At 45.4% G+C, this 18,628-nt stretch overlaps 1 protein-coding gene across 3 annotated transcripts in view; it reads right to left on the reverse strand.

The window, feature by feature from the left end:
- ulk4 (unc-51 like kinase 4) overlaps positions 1-18,628 on the reverse strand; it is a 434,415-nt gene that overhangs the window by 406,469 nt on the left and 9,318 nt on the right. For all 3 annotated transcript variants that reach the window (XM_078413782.1, XM_078413790.1, XM_078413774.1), the window contains exons 2-7: positions 17,648-17,802; positions 17,330-17,429; positions 11,856-11,995; positions 9,627-9,786; positions 2,705-2,806; positions 344-427 (exon numbers count right to left, since the gene is read on the reverse strand). In XM_078413782.1, the coding sequence (XP_078269908.1) occupies positions 344-427; positions 2,705-2,806; positions 9,627-9,786; positions 11,856-11,995; positions 17,330-17,429; positions 17,648-17,785 (724 nt within the window). In that variant the 5' untranslated portion in view covers positions 17,786-17,802. The remainder of the gene's footprint in view (positions 1-343; positions 428-2,704; positions 2,807-9,626; positions 9,787-11,855; positions 11,996-17,329; positions 17,430-17,647; positions 17,803-18,628) is intronic.

Genomic DNA, 18,628 nt, shown 5'->3' on the forward strand with positions numbered 1-18,628 from the left:
GATGCAAGACAAAGGAGGTTGTGATCGACTTCAGGAAGCAAATTTTTTTTTTCTTCCACATTTGTCAATTCTCTGACCACAACTCTATATACTAAAGCCAATTTCCATTGGCCACTTAACGTATCAACTAGCACATTTTTGGGATGTGGGACAAAAATCTGGAGCAACTGGAAGAAACCCACAAGGATGCAGGAAGAACAAACAAACTCCACAGGGAACACCAAGGTCAGGATTGAACCCAGGTCTCTGGGGCTGAGAGACAATGCTCCAATGAGATCGTGCAGCAACAGGTATTAAGCATTGGCTTGAACAATTCTCCAAATATCATGAGAAGTTACTGAACCTTGAGGTTTGGGTGCTGGAGGATCTTCATGCAAAATCATCTCCATCAACTCCGACAAGTTTTCTGAGAAAAATGGCGGTTTTCCTGAGGAGTAACAAAAAACAATGGACAATAATGTTACCGCAATATAGATCATCATTACTGATAAAATTAGAATTAGGCCATTTGGCCCATTAACACTACTCCACCATTCAATCATGGCTGATCTATCTCTCCCTCCTAACTCCATTCTCCTGCCTTCTCCCCATAACCCCTGACACCCGTACTAATTAAGAATCTATCGATCTCTGCCTTAAATATATCCACTGACTTGGCCTCCACAGCCTTCTGTGGCAAAGAATGCCACAAATTCACCACCCTCTGACTAAAGACATTCTTCCTCATCTCCTTCCTGGACTCTCCCACTAGTGGAAACATCCTCTTCACATCCACCCTATCCAGGCCTTTCACTATTCAGTAAGTTTCAATAAGGAGCCTCCTCATCCTTCTAAACTCCAGTGAGTACAGGCCCAGTGCCGTCAAATTCGTGACACTATTATAATTTCCCGACACCAACCCAAAATTCATTCATCAAAGTGAAATTTGCTGGAGGAATTCAGCAGGTCAGGCAGCATCATGGATAAGTGACGTTTTGGGTCGGGAGGGACCCTTTCTTCACATAGAATGGTCCTGACCCAAAACCACCCGTCTATTCTCTCCACAGAAGTTGCCTTCCCTGCTGAGTTCCTCCAGCACTTTTTGTTTTGCTTAAGATTGAACCATCTGCCGATCCTCAGCTTCCCATGGGGTTCCGTTCCGAGGAACCCATCGCAAACCGAAAGTATTGTAAGTCGAAATGCATTGTAATACACGCGATCATGTGGCCGGAAGTGAGCGGTGGCTCGCCATGGGTCGCTGCCTTTTGCACCATCGCAAAGTCGAACTATCGCGTCGAAACATCGTAAGCTGGTGAGCACCTGTATCTCCATCTTTTATCATTTAGAAGCAAGGAACTGCAGATGCTGGCTTGCAAGAAAAGAACACAAGGTGCTGGAGTAACTCAGCAGGTCAGGCAGCATCTGTGGAGAACATGGATAGGTAACGTTTCACAGAGTGTTGGAGTAACTCAGCGGGTCAAAAAAACATAAAATAGGTTCAAGAGTAGGCCATTCAGCCCTTCGAGCCAGCACCACCATTCAATATGATCATGGCTGATCATCCAAAATCAGTACCCTGTTCCACCGCTTTCTCCCCATATCCCTTGATTCCGTTAGCCCTATGAGCTAAATCTAGCTCTCTCTTGTCACCTGTCTATGTTCTCCAGAGATGCTGCCTGACCCGCTGAGTTACTGTAGCACTTTGGGTCCCACCTATTATCGTTTGCCTTCCTAATCTCTCTAAATTATAGCATTACTTAACTGGGGTGGTTAATTCTAAGAATTTACCATTTACACTAAAAATGTATTTGCAATCCCTCTTAGTCTGAAGAAGGGTCCTGACACAAAACATCACCTATCCATGTTCTCTAGAGATGGTGCCTGACCCGCTGTTACTGCAGCATTTTGTATGTAATGTATAAACAAACTTTTTGTATATGTGCTCCATAGGACATGAATAGTTTAATACTTCCCATTTCACAATGGGACATGTGTTGCACTTGATTAGATTGTTATAATGGACTGTTCACAGAAATATTGAATGATTGTAAACTGGGACATCACTCAGTTTCCCACACCAGGCTTTCCATAACATTCTTTTTATTGATGATTATTGTTTTAGTGTCAATGCATGCTAAATATCATCATTTGTAGACTGTACATTTATTTAGCAAAAGCTACAACATTATTTAGCATAAGGTGTAACAATACAATACAATACAATATATCTTCATTGTCATTGTACCCAGGGGTACAACGAGATTGGGAATGCGCCTCCCATACGATGCAATAATTTAAGCAATTTAGACACAGCAACCCAACGAAACAATTGTAACAGTTTCAGACAGGGTAAAGTGCAAGTTGATCTATGCGTTGTGACCATCCGGCTCAGCAGGACCGGTTCATAGCAGCTATGGCTAACATTACTATACGAGGTAGAAAAACAAAGAAAGTAACGTAATGCAATCCATTATAAGTCCATTATAACAATCTAATCAAGTGCATCCCAGGGTTCTGACGTTCCATCTCACAATTGCATTTGACATTTCACGTTGTTTAATGTTGTTAGAGCCTTGAGTTGACCCTTCCATATTAGAGCTTTAAAATAATTTAAAAATTAAGATCAAAAATGTGACATGAATTGACTCCTTGAACTGACATTACATGTAACTTTTAAATCTGGATCAGGCTGAGGGAGTAGAGGTGAACGTGTACAGAAACATACCTGTAAACATCTCGTACAGTACACAGCCCAGGGACCACAAATCACTGACTGGAGAACAGTCTTCACCTTTTAAAACTTCAGGCGCCATATATATTGTGGACCCTGAAAAAGGACATTTATCAAATGACACATCAAAATATATTTTGAACAGCTCTCAAGTCCAATCTCTGAGCTCTAAACTACATAGATTATTATTGTTATTATTGCACTATTATTGTTTGTATGTTATGTGCACGTATGTGTATGTTTATTTGTGAGTATGTGTATATATACACGCACTGAACTCTTTTTCTCATTTATTATATTTACAGTATATTATATTACATATTCTGTTATGCCGCTTTAATTAAGAATTTCATTGTTCTATCTGGGGCATATGATAATAAAACAATCTTGACTCTTGAAGTGTGTTGGGATCACTGATCAGCACAGAATCGGTGGGCCGAAGGGCCTGTTTCTACACTGTATCTCTAAACTAAACTAAACATAGGATAAATATTCAATCTTTCTTCCAAGGCAGGGGAGTCTGGAACTAAAGGGCACGGCTGTAAAGTGAGAGGGGAGAGGTTTATAGGAGATCTGAGTAGGTTTTTCAACACAGAGGGTTCTGAATATCTGTAATGAGCTACCAGAGGTGAAGGAGGAGCCTTAACCAACCCGATATCCTGGTGGTTGAGCACTTCAACTCCCCCTCCCAGTCTGACCTTTCTGTCATGGGCCTCCTCCAGTGCCATAGTGGGGCCCACTGCAAATTGGAGGAACAGCACCTCATATTTCGCTTGGGCAGCTTGCAGCCCAGTGGTATGAACAATGACTTCTCCAACTTTAGATAGTTCCTCTGTCCCTCTCTTCCCCTCCCCCTTCCCAGTTCTCCCTCTATCTTCCTGTCTCCACCTATATCCTTTTTTTGTCCCGCCCACCTGGCATCAGTCTGAAGGGTCTCAACCCGAAACGTCACCCATTCCCTCTCTCCTAGATGCTGCCTGACCTGTTGAGTTACTTGATACCTTCGAGTTGTACCAGGATCTGCAGTTATTTTCCTATAGAACTCGTGTGTACAGGTGATTGATGGTCGGCATGGTGGGACAGAAGGCCTTTTTCCATGCCGATTCTGTTAATTCACATTTCAGGAACAAAATAACCAATATCCATGCCTCTAAAGTGGAAACAGGGCAACGCCTCCGTCAGGAAACTTGGCAATACAGCTGATGAAATGGAAATCTAAAGAACAGGAAATAACGATGACAATGCTGAATTGGGATTATTCATGGGTGTGGATGACAGCATGGAAATGGAATTACACCAGTGAAGGAAATATTGACACCATTAACAAATGCTCCCAGGACACGGTCTGGATCTCTATGATTCATCAGCAGGGCGACCAGGGTGCTGGTGATGATGGAAAGTTATTGGTGTGCTTCAGGGAACAGTTCTGGGCCCATTACAGCAGGATGTTGATCAGCTGGGCAAGTGGGCTGAGTAATGTTTAATGAAGTTTAATACAGGTTTGGGGTATTGTGTGCACTTCTGATCGCCCCATTATTGGAAGGATGTGGTTGCTTTGGAGAGGGTGGAGGAGGTTTATCAGATGTCATCTGTATTTAGAGGTATTAGCTGTCGGGGAAGATTGGACAGATTTGGATTGTTTTCTCTGGAATGTGGATGTTGCAGAGACCTGATATGAGAGGCAAAGATAAGGTAGAAAGTCAGAATCTTTTACCGAGGATGGAGAAATTAAATACTAGAGGGTATAGCTTTAATGTCCGAGGGGCAAAGTTTAAAGGAGATGTGCAGGACAAGTTGGGGTTTTTTTTACGCAAAGGGTGGTGAATGCCTTGACCTCGTTGTCAGGGGTGCTGGTTAAAACAGATACCTTGGTGGCATTTAAAAAACGTTTGGATAGGCATATGAATATTTATAGATACAGCGTGGAAACAGACCCTTCGGCCCACCGGGTCCACGCCGACCAGCAATCCCAGCACATTAACCTACTATCCTACACCCACTAGGGACAATCTTTACAAAGCCAATTAACCTACAAACCTGCACGCCTTTGGAGTGTGGGAGGAAACAGAAGATCTCGGAGAAAACCCATGCAGGTCATGCGGAGAACGTACAAATTCCGTACAGACAGCACCCTTAGCCGGGATGGAACCCGGGTCTCTGGCACTGCATTCGCTGTAAGGCAGCAACTCTACCACTGCTCCACCGTGATATGTGGGGAATGGAGGGATATCGGTTATATGAAGGCAGATAAGAGATGGTCTTGGCATCAAGTACGGCACAATATTGTCAAGTCAAGTCAAGTCAATTTTATTTGTATAGTACATTTAAAAACAACCCACGTTGACCAAAGTGCTGCACATCTGATTAGGAAAAAAAAGAAACATACAGTGGCAGGCAGCCAAACACAACGGCGCGGTCATCTTGAACAAAATGTTTAACTAAAGCAGAATGGTGTCCCGCGGCCGCGCCGCACCGGGCGATGGAATGGGCCAAAGAGCCTGTCCTTGTGCTCTACTATTCTACGTTCTATGTAAAGTATGAGGTGTTGCACTTTAGGAAGTGAAACTAGGGTATGACATGCACAATCATTGGCAGGGCCATGGGGAGTGTTGTACAGCAGAGGGATCTAGGCAGCCAGGAACATAGTTCCCTAAAAGTGGTGTCACAGGTAGATAGGGTGGTCAGGGCTGCTCATGGCATACTGGGCTTCATCAGCCAGAGATTTATTCCAATATTTACTCCTCAGACCTGAAGCTTTCGACCATCTCTACTTCAGTGCTATCAATGTAGACGTTGGGGCTTCCAGAAGTCAGTCACAATCTCTTATGTCTTGCTGAGATTGAGGGAGAAGTTGTTGTCTTGGCACCAAATTATGTTCTCAATCTCCTTGCTGTATTCCGTCATCTGTGAACACTCCCTATCTAAGCTAGGCCCGTTTACCTGCATTTGGCCATATCCCTCTAAACTTTTCCTATCCATGTATCTGTCCAACTGCACAGTCGTAGGTGCATGAGGAGTAAAGGAGATTGAGAACACATCCTTGTAAGGATTATCGTAGAGGATGATTTGTCACTTATCCTCACTGATTGTGGTCTGTTGGTCAGGAAGTCGAGGATACAGTTGCAGAGGTGAGGTGAGTGCTGACTCCAAGTTCCATGAGTTTGGAGATGAGTTGTACAAGATGCTGATGATGCAGCACTTGGAGTACTGTGTTCAATTTTGGTCAACCTGCTCTAGGATGTTGTTAAGCTGGAAAGAGCGCAGAGAAGATTCACAAGGATGTTGGCAGGACTTAAAGATCTGAGCTATAGGGAGAGGGTGAGCAGGCTTGGACTATTCCTTGGAGCGCAGGAGGGTGATCTTATTGAGGTGTACAAGGTCATGAGGGGGATCAAGAACCAGAGAGCATAGGTTTAAGTTGAGAGGGGAAGGTTTATTGGGGGTAGGGTACTGACATGGATAGAAAATTGGTTGGCAGACAGGAAACAAAGAGTAGGGATTAACGGGTCCCTTTCAGAATGGCAGGCAGTGATTAGTGGGGTACCGCAAGGCTCGGTGCTGGGACTGCAGCTATTTACAATATACATTAATGACTTAGATGAAGGGATGAAAAGTAACATTAGCAAATTTGCGGATGACACAAAGCTGGGTGACAGTGTGAACTGTGAGGAGGATGCTATGAGGATGCAGGGTGACTTGGACAGGTTGTGTGAGTGGGCAGATGCATGGCAGATGCAGTTTAATGTGGATAAATGTGAGGTTATCCACTTTGATGGAAAGAACAGGAAGGCAGATTATTATCTGAATGGTGTCAGATTAGGAAAAGGGGACGTACAACGAGATCTGGGTGTCCTTGTTCATCAGTCACTTAAAGTTAGCATGCAGGTACAGCAGGCAGTGAAGAAAGCTAATGGCATGTTGGCCTTTATGACAAGAGGAGTTGAGTATAGGAGCAAAGAGGTCCTTCTGCAGTTGTACAGGGCCCTAGTGAGACCGCAGCTGGAGTACTGTGTGCAGTTTTGGTCTCCAAATTTGAGGAAGGATATTCTTGCTATTGAGGGCGTGCAGCGTAGGTTCACCAGGTTAATTCCCGGAATGGCGGGACTGTCGTATGTTGAAAGACTGGAGTGACTAGGCTTGTATACGTTGGAATTTAGAAAGATGAGAGGGGATCTTATTGAAATATATTATTATTAAGGGATTGGACACATTAGAGGCAGGAAACATGTTCCCAATGTTGGGGGAGTCCAGAACCAGAGGCCACAGTTTAAGAATAAGAGGTAACATTTAGAACGGAGATGAGGAAAAGTTTTTTCAGTCAGAGAGTTGTGAATCTGTGGAATTCTCTGCCTCAGAAGGCAGTGGAGGCCAATTCTCCGGATGCTTTCAAGAAAGAGCTAGATAGAGCTCTCAAAGATAGCGGAGTCAGGGGGTATGGGGAGAAGGCAAGAACGGGGTACTGATTGTGAATGATCAGTCATGATCACATTGAATGGCGGTGCTGGCTCGAAGGGCCGAATGGCCTACTCCTGCAGCTATTGTCTATTGTTTTAATAGGATACTGAAAGGAAACCTTTTCACACAGACGGTGGTGGGTATATGGAACAAGCTACCAGAAGATAGTCGAGGCAGGTACTATAACATTTAAAAGGGGTACGGGCCAAACGTGGGCATGTGGGGCTTACATAGATGGGAAATCTTGGTTAGTGTGGGCAAGTTGGCTCAAAGGGCCTGTTTCTGTACTGAATGATACTACGACTCAATGACTGTCAAATTCAAGTACAATAGGTAGAGCAAAGGGAAAGATAGAGCGCAGAATGTAGTTTTGCAGCATTGTAGCTCATCAGTTCCACAGACAAATTCCAATGTCCACAACGGGGTAGAGGTGAATCGGATAGTAGAAATTTGGTCAACTTATTTAATCTATATTTTGCCCTGGAGTATTTTGGACAAACTGTAAACCTTCAACAAAGCATGAATCTATATTCTGTACAGATAGACACAGAGTACTGGAGTAACGCATGGGAAGGTGAAACATTGGGTCCGACCCTTCTTCTGAAGACAGGTCCTGACGCAAAACATCACCTAGCCTTTTTCTGCGGAGATGCTGCCTGACTGGCGGAGTTACTCTAGCCATTTGTGCCAATCTTTGGTAGAAACCAGCATCCGCACTTCTTTGTTTCTACTCATCTATATTCTGTGTTCAAATCTTACAATGGTTACAAATTCAATAACCTGAAAGCTGCATTGAAACAAGATTAACACTTTGATTTAACTTACTTATATTTTGTTAAAATTAAGTATAATTCTTCAAAATAAATTCTTAATCTATTAACAACAAAATCTCATAGGATACTGAGAATGTGGGGCTTATATCAGAGTTAATCAGACAGCTGATGACTAAGGGGTAGAGACGCATGTGCCTGTGCCTAGACGATGCAGTTCCTCTGCACTGGTCCCCAAACGTGTGCACTCATACAAGAAAACAATGAGAACTTTCCTCAAAGCTGGCTCTGTCAATGATATACTTGGTAAATACTCAGTGTGGAACTGACACCTTAATATTTAGAGTAAGTAATCTATGTTGCAATATTCAATACCCCTCGTATTCCCATTCCAAGTTAATGGGGGGATGGGTTGTGAAGCAAGGGAATGGTCCGTACCATGCTTGGCGAGTTGAAAAAATAATACATTTTCCCCCCACAAATTCTGAGAGCCCAAATTGGTGCAATGGTTCCTTTACTGGCACCTGTATAGTGAAAGACAATTCCATGACATACAGTGAAAGGTGCAGTGAGATACATTTTGTTCGCGTGCAGCTCAGCAAGACTATCCCCGGACATAAGCATAATCACACCAGGTGAGTAAAGAATGTGCAGAACAGCTCACTGATGTATATGCAAGTGGTGCCATTCTACTATCCCAGCTGCAGCTGGCCACAGAGACCCATTACAGCCTTCGCCTCCATAACGGTTTGCCTGCGAACCCATGTCCCTCTCCACATCTGGCTGGCCCGTTTTCCAGCATCCACCGCCGTCCCCTTCCACCCCCTTCCCGATTCCAGATCCACGTGGTGAGCGGGGGTCAGGCTCGGTGACCTTCCCTCTCTGGGCGAGATGGGCCTGCGGTTGGGATACAGCTGCGGCTCGCTGGTCCGCTGGGCTGAGCCCCAGGCTGCTGTAGGACCCCCAGCAGCCCTCTCCCCCGTCAAGACCCTGCACTGTCTCTGCCGCCAGGCCACATACTCCCCTCGGTCAGACTCCCTCCTCTCTGGTCCACATACTCCCCTCAGTCAGTCTCCCTCCTCTCTGGTCCACATACTCCCCTCGGTCAGACTCCCTCCTCGCTGGTCCACATACTCCCCTCGGTCAGACTCCCTCCTCTCTGGTCCACATACTCCCCTCGGTCAGACTTGCTCCTCTCTGGTCCACATACTCCCCTCGGTCAGACTTGCTCCTCTCCGGTCCACATACCGGCCCTTGGTCAGACTCCTTCCTCTCCGATCATGGGGCGAGCAGAGACGGGCTGGGTGGCAACCTCTCCGGGCTGATTCTCCTTACTGCAGCAAGCCTGATGTCGGGCATGGCCATAGCCTGTCAGGAAGCAATCTTGTGCCATGTCTTATTTGGTTCAAGGTTTGCAAGAGTGAACTTCTGTTATTAAAAAGCAGGATCACCCGCATTGGAAAGTAATGTCAAGATCTCCGAGAATGGCCAGAAAGTGCATCGTCAAAGATCTGAATGACAGCGGGAACCTGATGTTGCCCATCCTGCTGAACATTCCCATTCCATGTTGGGGTTAGCTACACTTGGAAAACCATCACCTCTTACACCCTAGTTTAACAGGAGTGGGATCTCAAGTCTTAACATCATCCATGAAATTTATCTCTGTGAATTTTCTTTTGAAAGACTGTTACCTCGAGTTTGACTTCTGGATTTTTTTTGTGTCTCTTCCTTGTTTTCGCCTGTATCGTCATCTGTATCAATCAGTGCAAAGAATTCCTCGAGACTCTCCCCTTCTGCCTTGGCGAGGCTGAAGTTACTGTACTTCAGAGTGCCTGGCCCATCAACCAGTATCTGTGGGAGAGCAGAAAAAGAGAACACAGTAATATGGCAATTTCTCTCATTTCCCTCTCCACCCCCCTCTCTCCCCACTTCACCCACCCCAGTCGTCCTATCAGTTCAACTGTTCGCATTCTTGTATCCCTCTCCGAGTCTCAGATATCCCAGCCAACAATGGGCCATTATGGCTTCCAGCGTCCCTCCCTATTCCCTCCCCTTCCCAGTTCTCCCACTGTATTCCTGTCTCCCATTACATCCTATCTTTGTCCCGCCCCCTCCCCTGACATCAGTCTGAAGAAGGGTCTCGACCCGAAACCTCACCCATTCCTTCTCTCCTGAGATGCTGCCTGACCCGCTGAGTTACTCCAGCATTTTGCGATACCTTCAATTTGAACCAGCATCTGCAGTTATTTTCCTACACCACCCTTCCTGAGGTAATTTAAGGCTTCGACCGCCGGCTGCGGGAGCTTCGATCACCCCAACGGATGGTATGACTGCCCCGACCGTGGGAGACGAATGAGAGAAGAAGATTGGACTTTATTACCTTCCACCACATTGAGGAATGTGGTGGATGTTTATGTTAACTTTTATGTAGTTGTGTGTCTTGATGCTTTTTTTTGTGGTATGGCTGTATGGTAATTCGCATATCATTGTACCTTAATTGGTACACGTGACAATAAAAGCCCTTTGAAACCTTTGTTGCCAGCCCTGATTTGTTCTAACCTTTTCTTGTCTCCAATTTCTCCCCCAGTCCCACTTCCATCTTTCAGTCTGAAGAAGGATTCCGATTCGAAGTGGCCATGGACTGACCTCAGAGGACCTGTCTGGTCGGCACGGCTCGCCCGCCGCGGTCTCTAGCGGCACCAGAAACCCCTCCGAAGGCTCATGGTCGGTGGGGCAGGGAACCCATCCAAAGGCTCGATAGTGCCTGATGGCTCACGGTTGGTGGGGCAGGGAACCCACCCAAAGGCTTGGCGGACGGCGTGCCCGGGAGGGAGCTGGAAAAGACGGATGCGAGGAGCAATGGCCGGTAGGAGGGTGAACTGGGGTAATGCTTCCAGCGCTCTCAAGGTTGGCTGCAGAAGGTGCCCCCAGGACACAAAGATGGCCGGGAGAGGAGAGGGACGTCGGTTCGTGGGAACTGTTCCAGTACATCGTGTGTGCGGGCCGAACGGACTTTGGACTTTCAATAATAGCGGTAATAATGGCAGTGCCCGCATGTGTAATATATGCAAAAGTAATTGCACTGTGTAGTTGCATATGTGACAAATAAAGCACTATTGACTACTGATGTATACCTTTTCTCCAGAGATGCTGCCTGACCCGCTAAGTTACTCCAGCATTTTGTGTCTATCTACAGCAATACGGTAGGTAGATCACATGCAATCTTTGGGAAAGAACATTCTTGAGCCACATTATGATATTAAATTGTAGTCTCAAATGCGGCAAAGCGGGTAATGATTTCCTCAAACTGCTTTCGCATCTACCACAGAATAAAATGTCTAACCACATTTAAGAACCACAACTGAAGATAAAGTCATAGAGCTACACGTCATGGAAACACACCCAGCATACCCATGCTGACCAAGATGCCCCATCTAAACTCATTACATTTGGTCCAGATATATATCCCTCTAAACCTTTCAATAGACAATAGACAAAAGGTGCAGGAAGAGGCCATTCGGCCCTTCGAGCCAGCACCGCCATTCAATGTGATCATGGCTGATCATTCTCAATCAGTACCCCGCTCATATCCATTTCATATCCATGTACCTTTGCCCAAACATCTTTTAAATGTGGTTATACTAAAAGATATGAAATGTGAATGAAGGAGGAAGGGATATTCCAAGGTGGAGATCGCAGTACAATGAAAAACACAACAACTAATTCTCAGAACAAGGGAAATTTGAGGAAGAGTCTGGTTAACAATCATTTGTTTTGGGAAACAAAATCAGGCCAGTTGATTCGGGACAGCATGAAAAAAACTACGGTATAAATAAAGTCAATTACAAAAAATACGTAGGAATCAAGCATGTTCATTGTTCAGCAACCAAGCCTTACCCAATGCAAAAGTGTCCATTTACCTTAGCAGGGTTAAGATCAGAAAATACGATGCCCAACTTGTGGATATGGTGCAAACCCATCACCAGATCAACGCCAAACTCTCGAACAACATCCTCGTGCAGATATTCATCTTGGGCAAGAATCATTGCCAGTGAACCACCTGCAAACAAAGGTGGTTGAGGTTTATTATTGTCACGTGTACCAAGGTCCATCAGATCAGATAAAACCATACATAAATACAATCAAATCAACCTCAAGTACAATAGGCAGAACAGAGAAGATAGAGTGTAGAATATAGTTCTCAGCATTGCAGCGCATCAGTTCCATAGACAAAGTCCAATGTCTGCAATACGGTATAGGTGAATCGGACAAAGCCATAGCATATGGAGTAATAGTTCCTTCTCTGGGAAGAACATGCAAAGAGTAACACAAAAATCTGTAAAGTAACTCAGCGGGTCAGGCAGCATCTCTGGAGAAAAGGAATAGGTGACGTTTCGGGTCGAGACCCTTCTGACGTCATCTTGATGAGCATTGAATGAAAGGACTATTCGGAAGCCTAATATGAGAGGGTAAGATGCTGTTCTTAAGTCTGGTACTATAAATAGTGGCAGGGCCGGTAGAGCCGCTGCCTCAGCACCTGAGACCTAAGGTTCGATCCTGACTCGGGGCTGTCTTTGTGGAGTTCTCACATTCTCCCTGTGATTGTGTGCGTGTGCTCCAGGTAATCCGGGTAATCCCCTAGTGTGTAGGGAGTGGATGAGAAAGTGGGTTAGCATTAAACTAGTGTGAGCGGCTGGTCGATGTGAACCTAGTGGAAAATGCTTCATTTCTAAACTAAACTAAATATTGAAGATTTAAAGTACATTTGAAGAGAATTTATCCAATATTGAATGTAGATTTAGGATCGGTGAAATAAAGGGTGAAAATTCTGGGAATAGTCAGAATCAGGAGAGAGAAGAGGTTACATCTTGAGGTCATCGCCTCAATGAGATTATCTTCCTGTAGATAACAAATGAACAATCAATGTAGAAACAAAGAACTGCAGATGCTAGTTAATACACAAAAGGACACGGAGTGCTGGAGTAACTCTGGATAGCATGGGTAAGTGACATTTCAGAAGAAGGGTCCCAACCCAAAAGTTACCTATTCATGTTCTCCAGAGAAGCTGCCTGACCCGCTGAGTTACTCCAGCACTCTGTGAAACATCACCTATCCATGTTCTCCACAGATGCTGCCTGACCCGCTGAGTTACTCCAGCACTCTGTGAAACGTCACCTATCCATGTTCTCCACAGATGCTGCCTGACCCGCTGAGTTACTCCAGCACTCTGTGAAACGTCACCTATCCATGTTCTCCACAGATGCTGCCTGACCCGCTGAATTACTCCAGCACTCTGTGAAACATCACCTATCCATGTTCTCCAGAGAAGCTGCCTGTCCCGCTGAGTTACCCCAGCACTCTGTGTCCCTTTGAAGATGAATAAGCAACCTCTGTAATTGACTTGATTTCTATTTTCACAAATGCTACTCGATGAGAATGGATCCAGCAAAAGCACAAATCAATTCAACATTCATTCAAAAAACAGGAACTGGTGGAAACACTCACCAGGCTGAGCAGCCTCTGTGGTGATGGAAGTTGAGTCAACAACTGAGGTTGTTCAATCGTCATTATCCATCAACAGGATGATGGGGCAATGATGTTAAAATTACATTGAATTGTTTCTCTCTCCTGACTTGCTGAGTATTCCCAGAATTTTCAGCCTGTAATTCACAGTTCCTGCATCTACTCTCAATCTTGGATCAATTCTCTTCAAATGTACTTTGAAGTACTTCATTACTGGGGCGCCAAATATGTAGGAAAAAAACTGCAGATGCTGGTTTAAATCGATGGGAGTCACAAGATGCTAGAGTAACTCAGCAGGTCAGGCAGCATCTCGGGAGAGAAGGAATGGGTGACGTTTTGGGTCGAGACCCTTCTTCAGACTGATCATTACTGGGGCATTGAGTAAGTCTTTGTAAAACACATCAGACAGGTGCCAGTGACTAAGGCCAGCAACAAGTGCTCCCATGTCTTGATGCTCCAGACTTACCCTAAAACCCCACTCATCACCTGTACCAGGTGGGCACCTGCCATACTTCAAATCCTGCTTCATGCCAAGATCACCTGGCGCCACTTTTAGAAGATGGGGATGTAATGATGACTCCCAAAGCAGCTACAATGGGTGGCACAGAAACGCAGCGGTAGTATTGTTGCCTTACGGTGACAAAGACCCAGGTTCGATCCTGCCTATGGGTGCTGTCTGTACAAACTTTGTATATTCTCCGTGACCTGCGTGGGTTTTCTCCGGGTGCTCCAGTTTCCTCCCACACTCCAAAGATGTTCAGGTTTGTAGGTTAATTGGCTTCTGTAAGTTGTCCAAATGTGTTGGATAGAACTAGTGTACAGGGTGATCTCAGTGGGCTGAAGGGCCTATTTCCACACTGTATCTCTAAACTAAACTAATATTTTATACAGCATTCCACAAGTAAAAGCTATTGATTGGTGGGTAGTTTCGTGATTGGAAGGTTATTGATCCCAAAAAGCTAACACTCAGTCAGAGTTTTTTTGCATACATTAATAATTTAAATAGAAATGCAAATGGCATGATAAAGGAGGTTGAAAAATGATCCAAAAGTTGGACAGATGGTTGTCTGCAAGGAAAAAAGCTTTCAATGCACCATTCAGCTGGACTGGAAAGTTGCAAATTAAATTTAATACCAAGAAGGGTGAGGTAATGTATTTATGGAATAGCCATAAGGGAATGCACAGTGAATGAAAGAGAGAAATGTAAAGGAATAGTGGGAAAATGGGGGTCCTGATCCACAGATTCTTCAGATAGTATGAACATAGATAGTCACAGGCACTTCGGTCCACATTGTCTGTGCTGAACATAATGGCCAACTCTTATCTTCCTGCACAAGATCCATATCTCCCCCATTTCCTGCACTTCCATGTGCCTCTCCAAGCATCTCTTGAATGCCACCATGGTATCTGCCTCAACCACCATCCCCGGCAATATGCACCACCCTCTGTGTATAAACACTTGACCTGCACATCTCCGTTAAACATTGCCCCTCTCGCCTTAAAGCTATGCCCTCTAGTATCTGACTCTACCTTATCTAGGCCTGTCATAATTTGATATACTTCTATCATGTCTCCCCTCAGCTTGGAATACAAAGAGCAGGCAGGTAATGATAGAATGGTACATTGTGCTTGCTGGGCCACAGCTGAAGTACCATCTGGTTGGAGAAATGTGATTACATAGGAGAGATATCGGATACAGTGACAGAACTGGACAATTACAGCTGAGAGTAAGCAATAAAAAGGGCAGCTTTCTTTGGAACAGAGGGAAGAATTGACCAATATGTATAAAATTATGAGGGGCTTAATAAAAGGATTTATTTCCCTCAGCTGAAAAAAACCTACGAATATAGATTCAGTTCAAAGCTATCTAAGGGAGTTGTGGAAAACCATTCCCACCCAGAACTTTGTTGGGGTCTGCAATTCACTGCTGAAAAAAAATGAAAAGGTAGAAACCCCATTACATTTAAAAAGTACTTGAATGTGTCCTCAATAAGGTTCGACCTGCAGGACCATAGACCAGTATAGGGAAGGATGGATTAAGTTTAGCTTCGGCATACAGAGCCTGCACCAACCAGCGATCACCAGTACACTAGTTCTGTCTGACACATTAGCCAATTAACCTACAAACCTGCATGTCTTAGGAGTGTGGGAGCAAACCAGAGCACCGGGAAAAAACCCACGCAGTCACAGGGAAAATATGCAAACTCCATACAGACAGCACCCATAATCAGGGTGGAACTGGGGTCTCTGGCACAGTGCGGCAGCAACTCTACCGCTGCACCACCATGCCATTCTGAGTGCCATCTGTTTCATGGTGGGTATATGGAACGAGCTGCCAGAGGCAGCTACCTGCCTCTGGCAGCTCGTTCCATATACCCACCATGAAACAGATGGCACTCAGAATGGCATGGTGGTGCAGCGGTAGGCAGGTACAATTAACATTCAATGGCAGAAACATTTCAAAATCATTTGTACAGATACAAGCACAGGAAAGGTTTAGAGGGATACTAGACCAAGTGGACCCGTTGGGCCCATTCCTCGTAGAAGAGGACAGGGAAGGGGAGATGGTGCCACTCACCTCGGCCCCGAGGCACCAGCGCTGCAGCCAGAGCGAGCCGTGGACCCAAAGCCTCTGCTGTATTGGTCGAGGACCCTCACCCTCTCCACTCAATACCCCTTATCCCCCCCACTCCATCTCCCCATCCCCTACCCAACCCTCACTCTCCCTCCCCACCCCCCCCACTCCCCACTCCCCCCACTCCCCCCACTCCCCCCACTCCCCACCCCACACTCCCTCTCCTCTCCTCCACCCCCTCCACTACCCCCCTGGAGGAGACGCGGGAGGAGGAGGAGGAGAAGCTGCCCGCTGGGGGTTGTAGTCCGGTGATGGTCCCGGGTACTGGGAACGTTGAGACGACGACCATCTTCCTCCTGCTCGGAATCTCCCCCGGGGCCGCGTGCGGGCGAGAGGGGAGAGGAAAGGGGAGAGGGAGCCACTCACCCCGGCCGGCCATCGCGGTGGGCAGCAGCAGGAGAGCGGCCGTCCTGCCAGCGGCCATCTTCTTTCGCCTTCTCTCTGGCGTCGCGCTGCACCACGAGAGGAAGGTCAGGTGCGAGGCATGGCGGGACAGGCAGCGGTCCTCCGGGGGGGGGGGGGAGGGCATTTGTTAAAGTCAGTTTATTGGCCGCGACTCCCTGGCCCCCCCCACCCTCATTGGCTGGCACTTGTGCGGGTCCCATTGTGACGTTGCACGCTGAAGATCATCATGAAATCGGTTTAAAAGGTGATTTTTTAAACTTTAAATCTTTCTAACTTAAAAAATATAACACCAATTGAATGAAACTTGTTTTAAAGGGTCCCCAGGACAATGGCAAGTAAGGTGGGCCTAAAATTGTCACGCTATCGTGTACTGTTTTGGCTGTGTAGAGGGCATGGTACACACATAAACACATACACACAAACAAACCGAGTGTTTTGGTAATAAATGGGAGTAAATGGGGAATCTTAGTCGGCACGCATTAGGGGCTGAATGGTTTGTTTCTGTGCTGTATGATATTTAAATGATGCTTGGACACGCAAGTGGACAAGCAAGGTTTGCAGGGATATGGTCCAAATGCAGGCAAATAGCTGAGAAGAGATCTGAGTTGGTCCTATGGGCCTGTTTCCGTGCTCTATAACCATACAGTATGTATAATTTGGGATGAAAAAAGACAAGGTGCTGGAGTAATTCAGCGGATCAGGCAGCATCTCTGTAGAACATGGATAGGTTATGTTTCAGGTCAGGACCTTCGTGCAGATTGAATGTGGGATGAATGGCCTCATTGTTTGGTAACTCTTCTGTGTCTTTATTTCAAGGATTTGAATCCTTACCTGTGCATAGTTCCACCACAAGCCACAGGTGATTGCTCGTCTCATACCACTCATGAAACGACACGATGTTCTGGTGTTCAATACCATGAGTAAGTCGTACCTAGATCAATACATATTAGTACGCATTTATTTTGTTCCAAATTGCAAAACTAAAATACAGGACATATATCAGGTTATCTGTACCAATAAAGCAATACCTCAAGTAACAAAATAGGCAAGATGCAAAAACAGCACAAACCTATATGGTAGGTCTGCATATTCCCACCAATCAGTTTTTAAGATCCCTAACAATTGCTGACGTTATTAAGTGTAACTCACCCGGTTAGTGATCTCCGGTCTTTTTGATTTATCAATACATAAAATAGCTACAAAGTTAATTGTTCCTTTTCTTCTGCCTTTGTAAACAGTAGATTTATTTCCTTTCCCAATTTCTTCATAGAGGATAAAGTTTTCCATTTTGATTATTCTATCAACTGAAATTTAAAAAAAACAAATAATCACATGCTGATGTACACTATTCACATCCAATGTTCATTATTAAACATCAGAAAAATTTCCCAAGGCACATTAGACATTCAAAGTGGATTTGAAAAATAACATTGAACCTCTCACGGGAACAGGCCCTTCGGCCCACACTGTATGTGCCAACATGATGCCACAACCAACTCTTACCTGCCTCCACATGATCCATATCCCTCCATTCCCTGCTCATCCGTGTACCTATCCTAACATCACTATTGTATCTTTCTCCAACACCATCCCTGGCAGCGTGTTCCAGGTACTCAGCATTTCTGTGTAAAAAAGCTTCATAACATCATGAACATAAATGATTGAAGCAGAATTAGGCCATTCGGCCCATCAAGTCTACTCTGCCATTCAATCATGGCTGATCTATCTCTCCCTCCAAACCCCATTCTCCTGCCTTCTCCCCATAACCCCTGACACCCGTACAAATCAAGAATCGATCTATCTATGCCTTAAATATATCCATTGACTTGGCCTCCACAGCCTTCTGTGGCAAAGAATTCCACAGATTCACCACCCTCTGACTAAAGAAATTCCTCCTCATTTCCTTCCTAAAAAACCGCCCCTTTAATTCTGAGGCTGTGACCTTTAATCCTCGACTCTCCCACTAGTGGAGACTTCCTCTTCACTTCCACTCTACCAAAGCCTTTCACTATTCTGTACGATTCTATGAGGTCCGCCCTCATTCTTCTAAACTCTAGCGAGTACAGGCCCAGTGCCATCAATTGCTCGTCGTATGTTCACCTACTCATTCCTGGGATCATTTTTGTAAAC

The sequence above is a fragment of the Rhinoraja longicauda genome, chromosome 2 (genome assembly GCF_053455715.1).
Source record: "Rhinoraja longicauda isolate Sanriku21f chromosome 2, sRhiLon1.1, whole genome shotgun sequence".
NCBI lineage: Eukaryota > Metazoa > Chordata > Chondrichthyes > Rajiformes > Arhynchobatidae > Rhinoraja > Rhinoraja longicauda.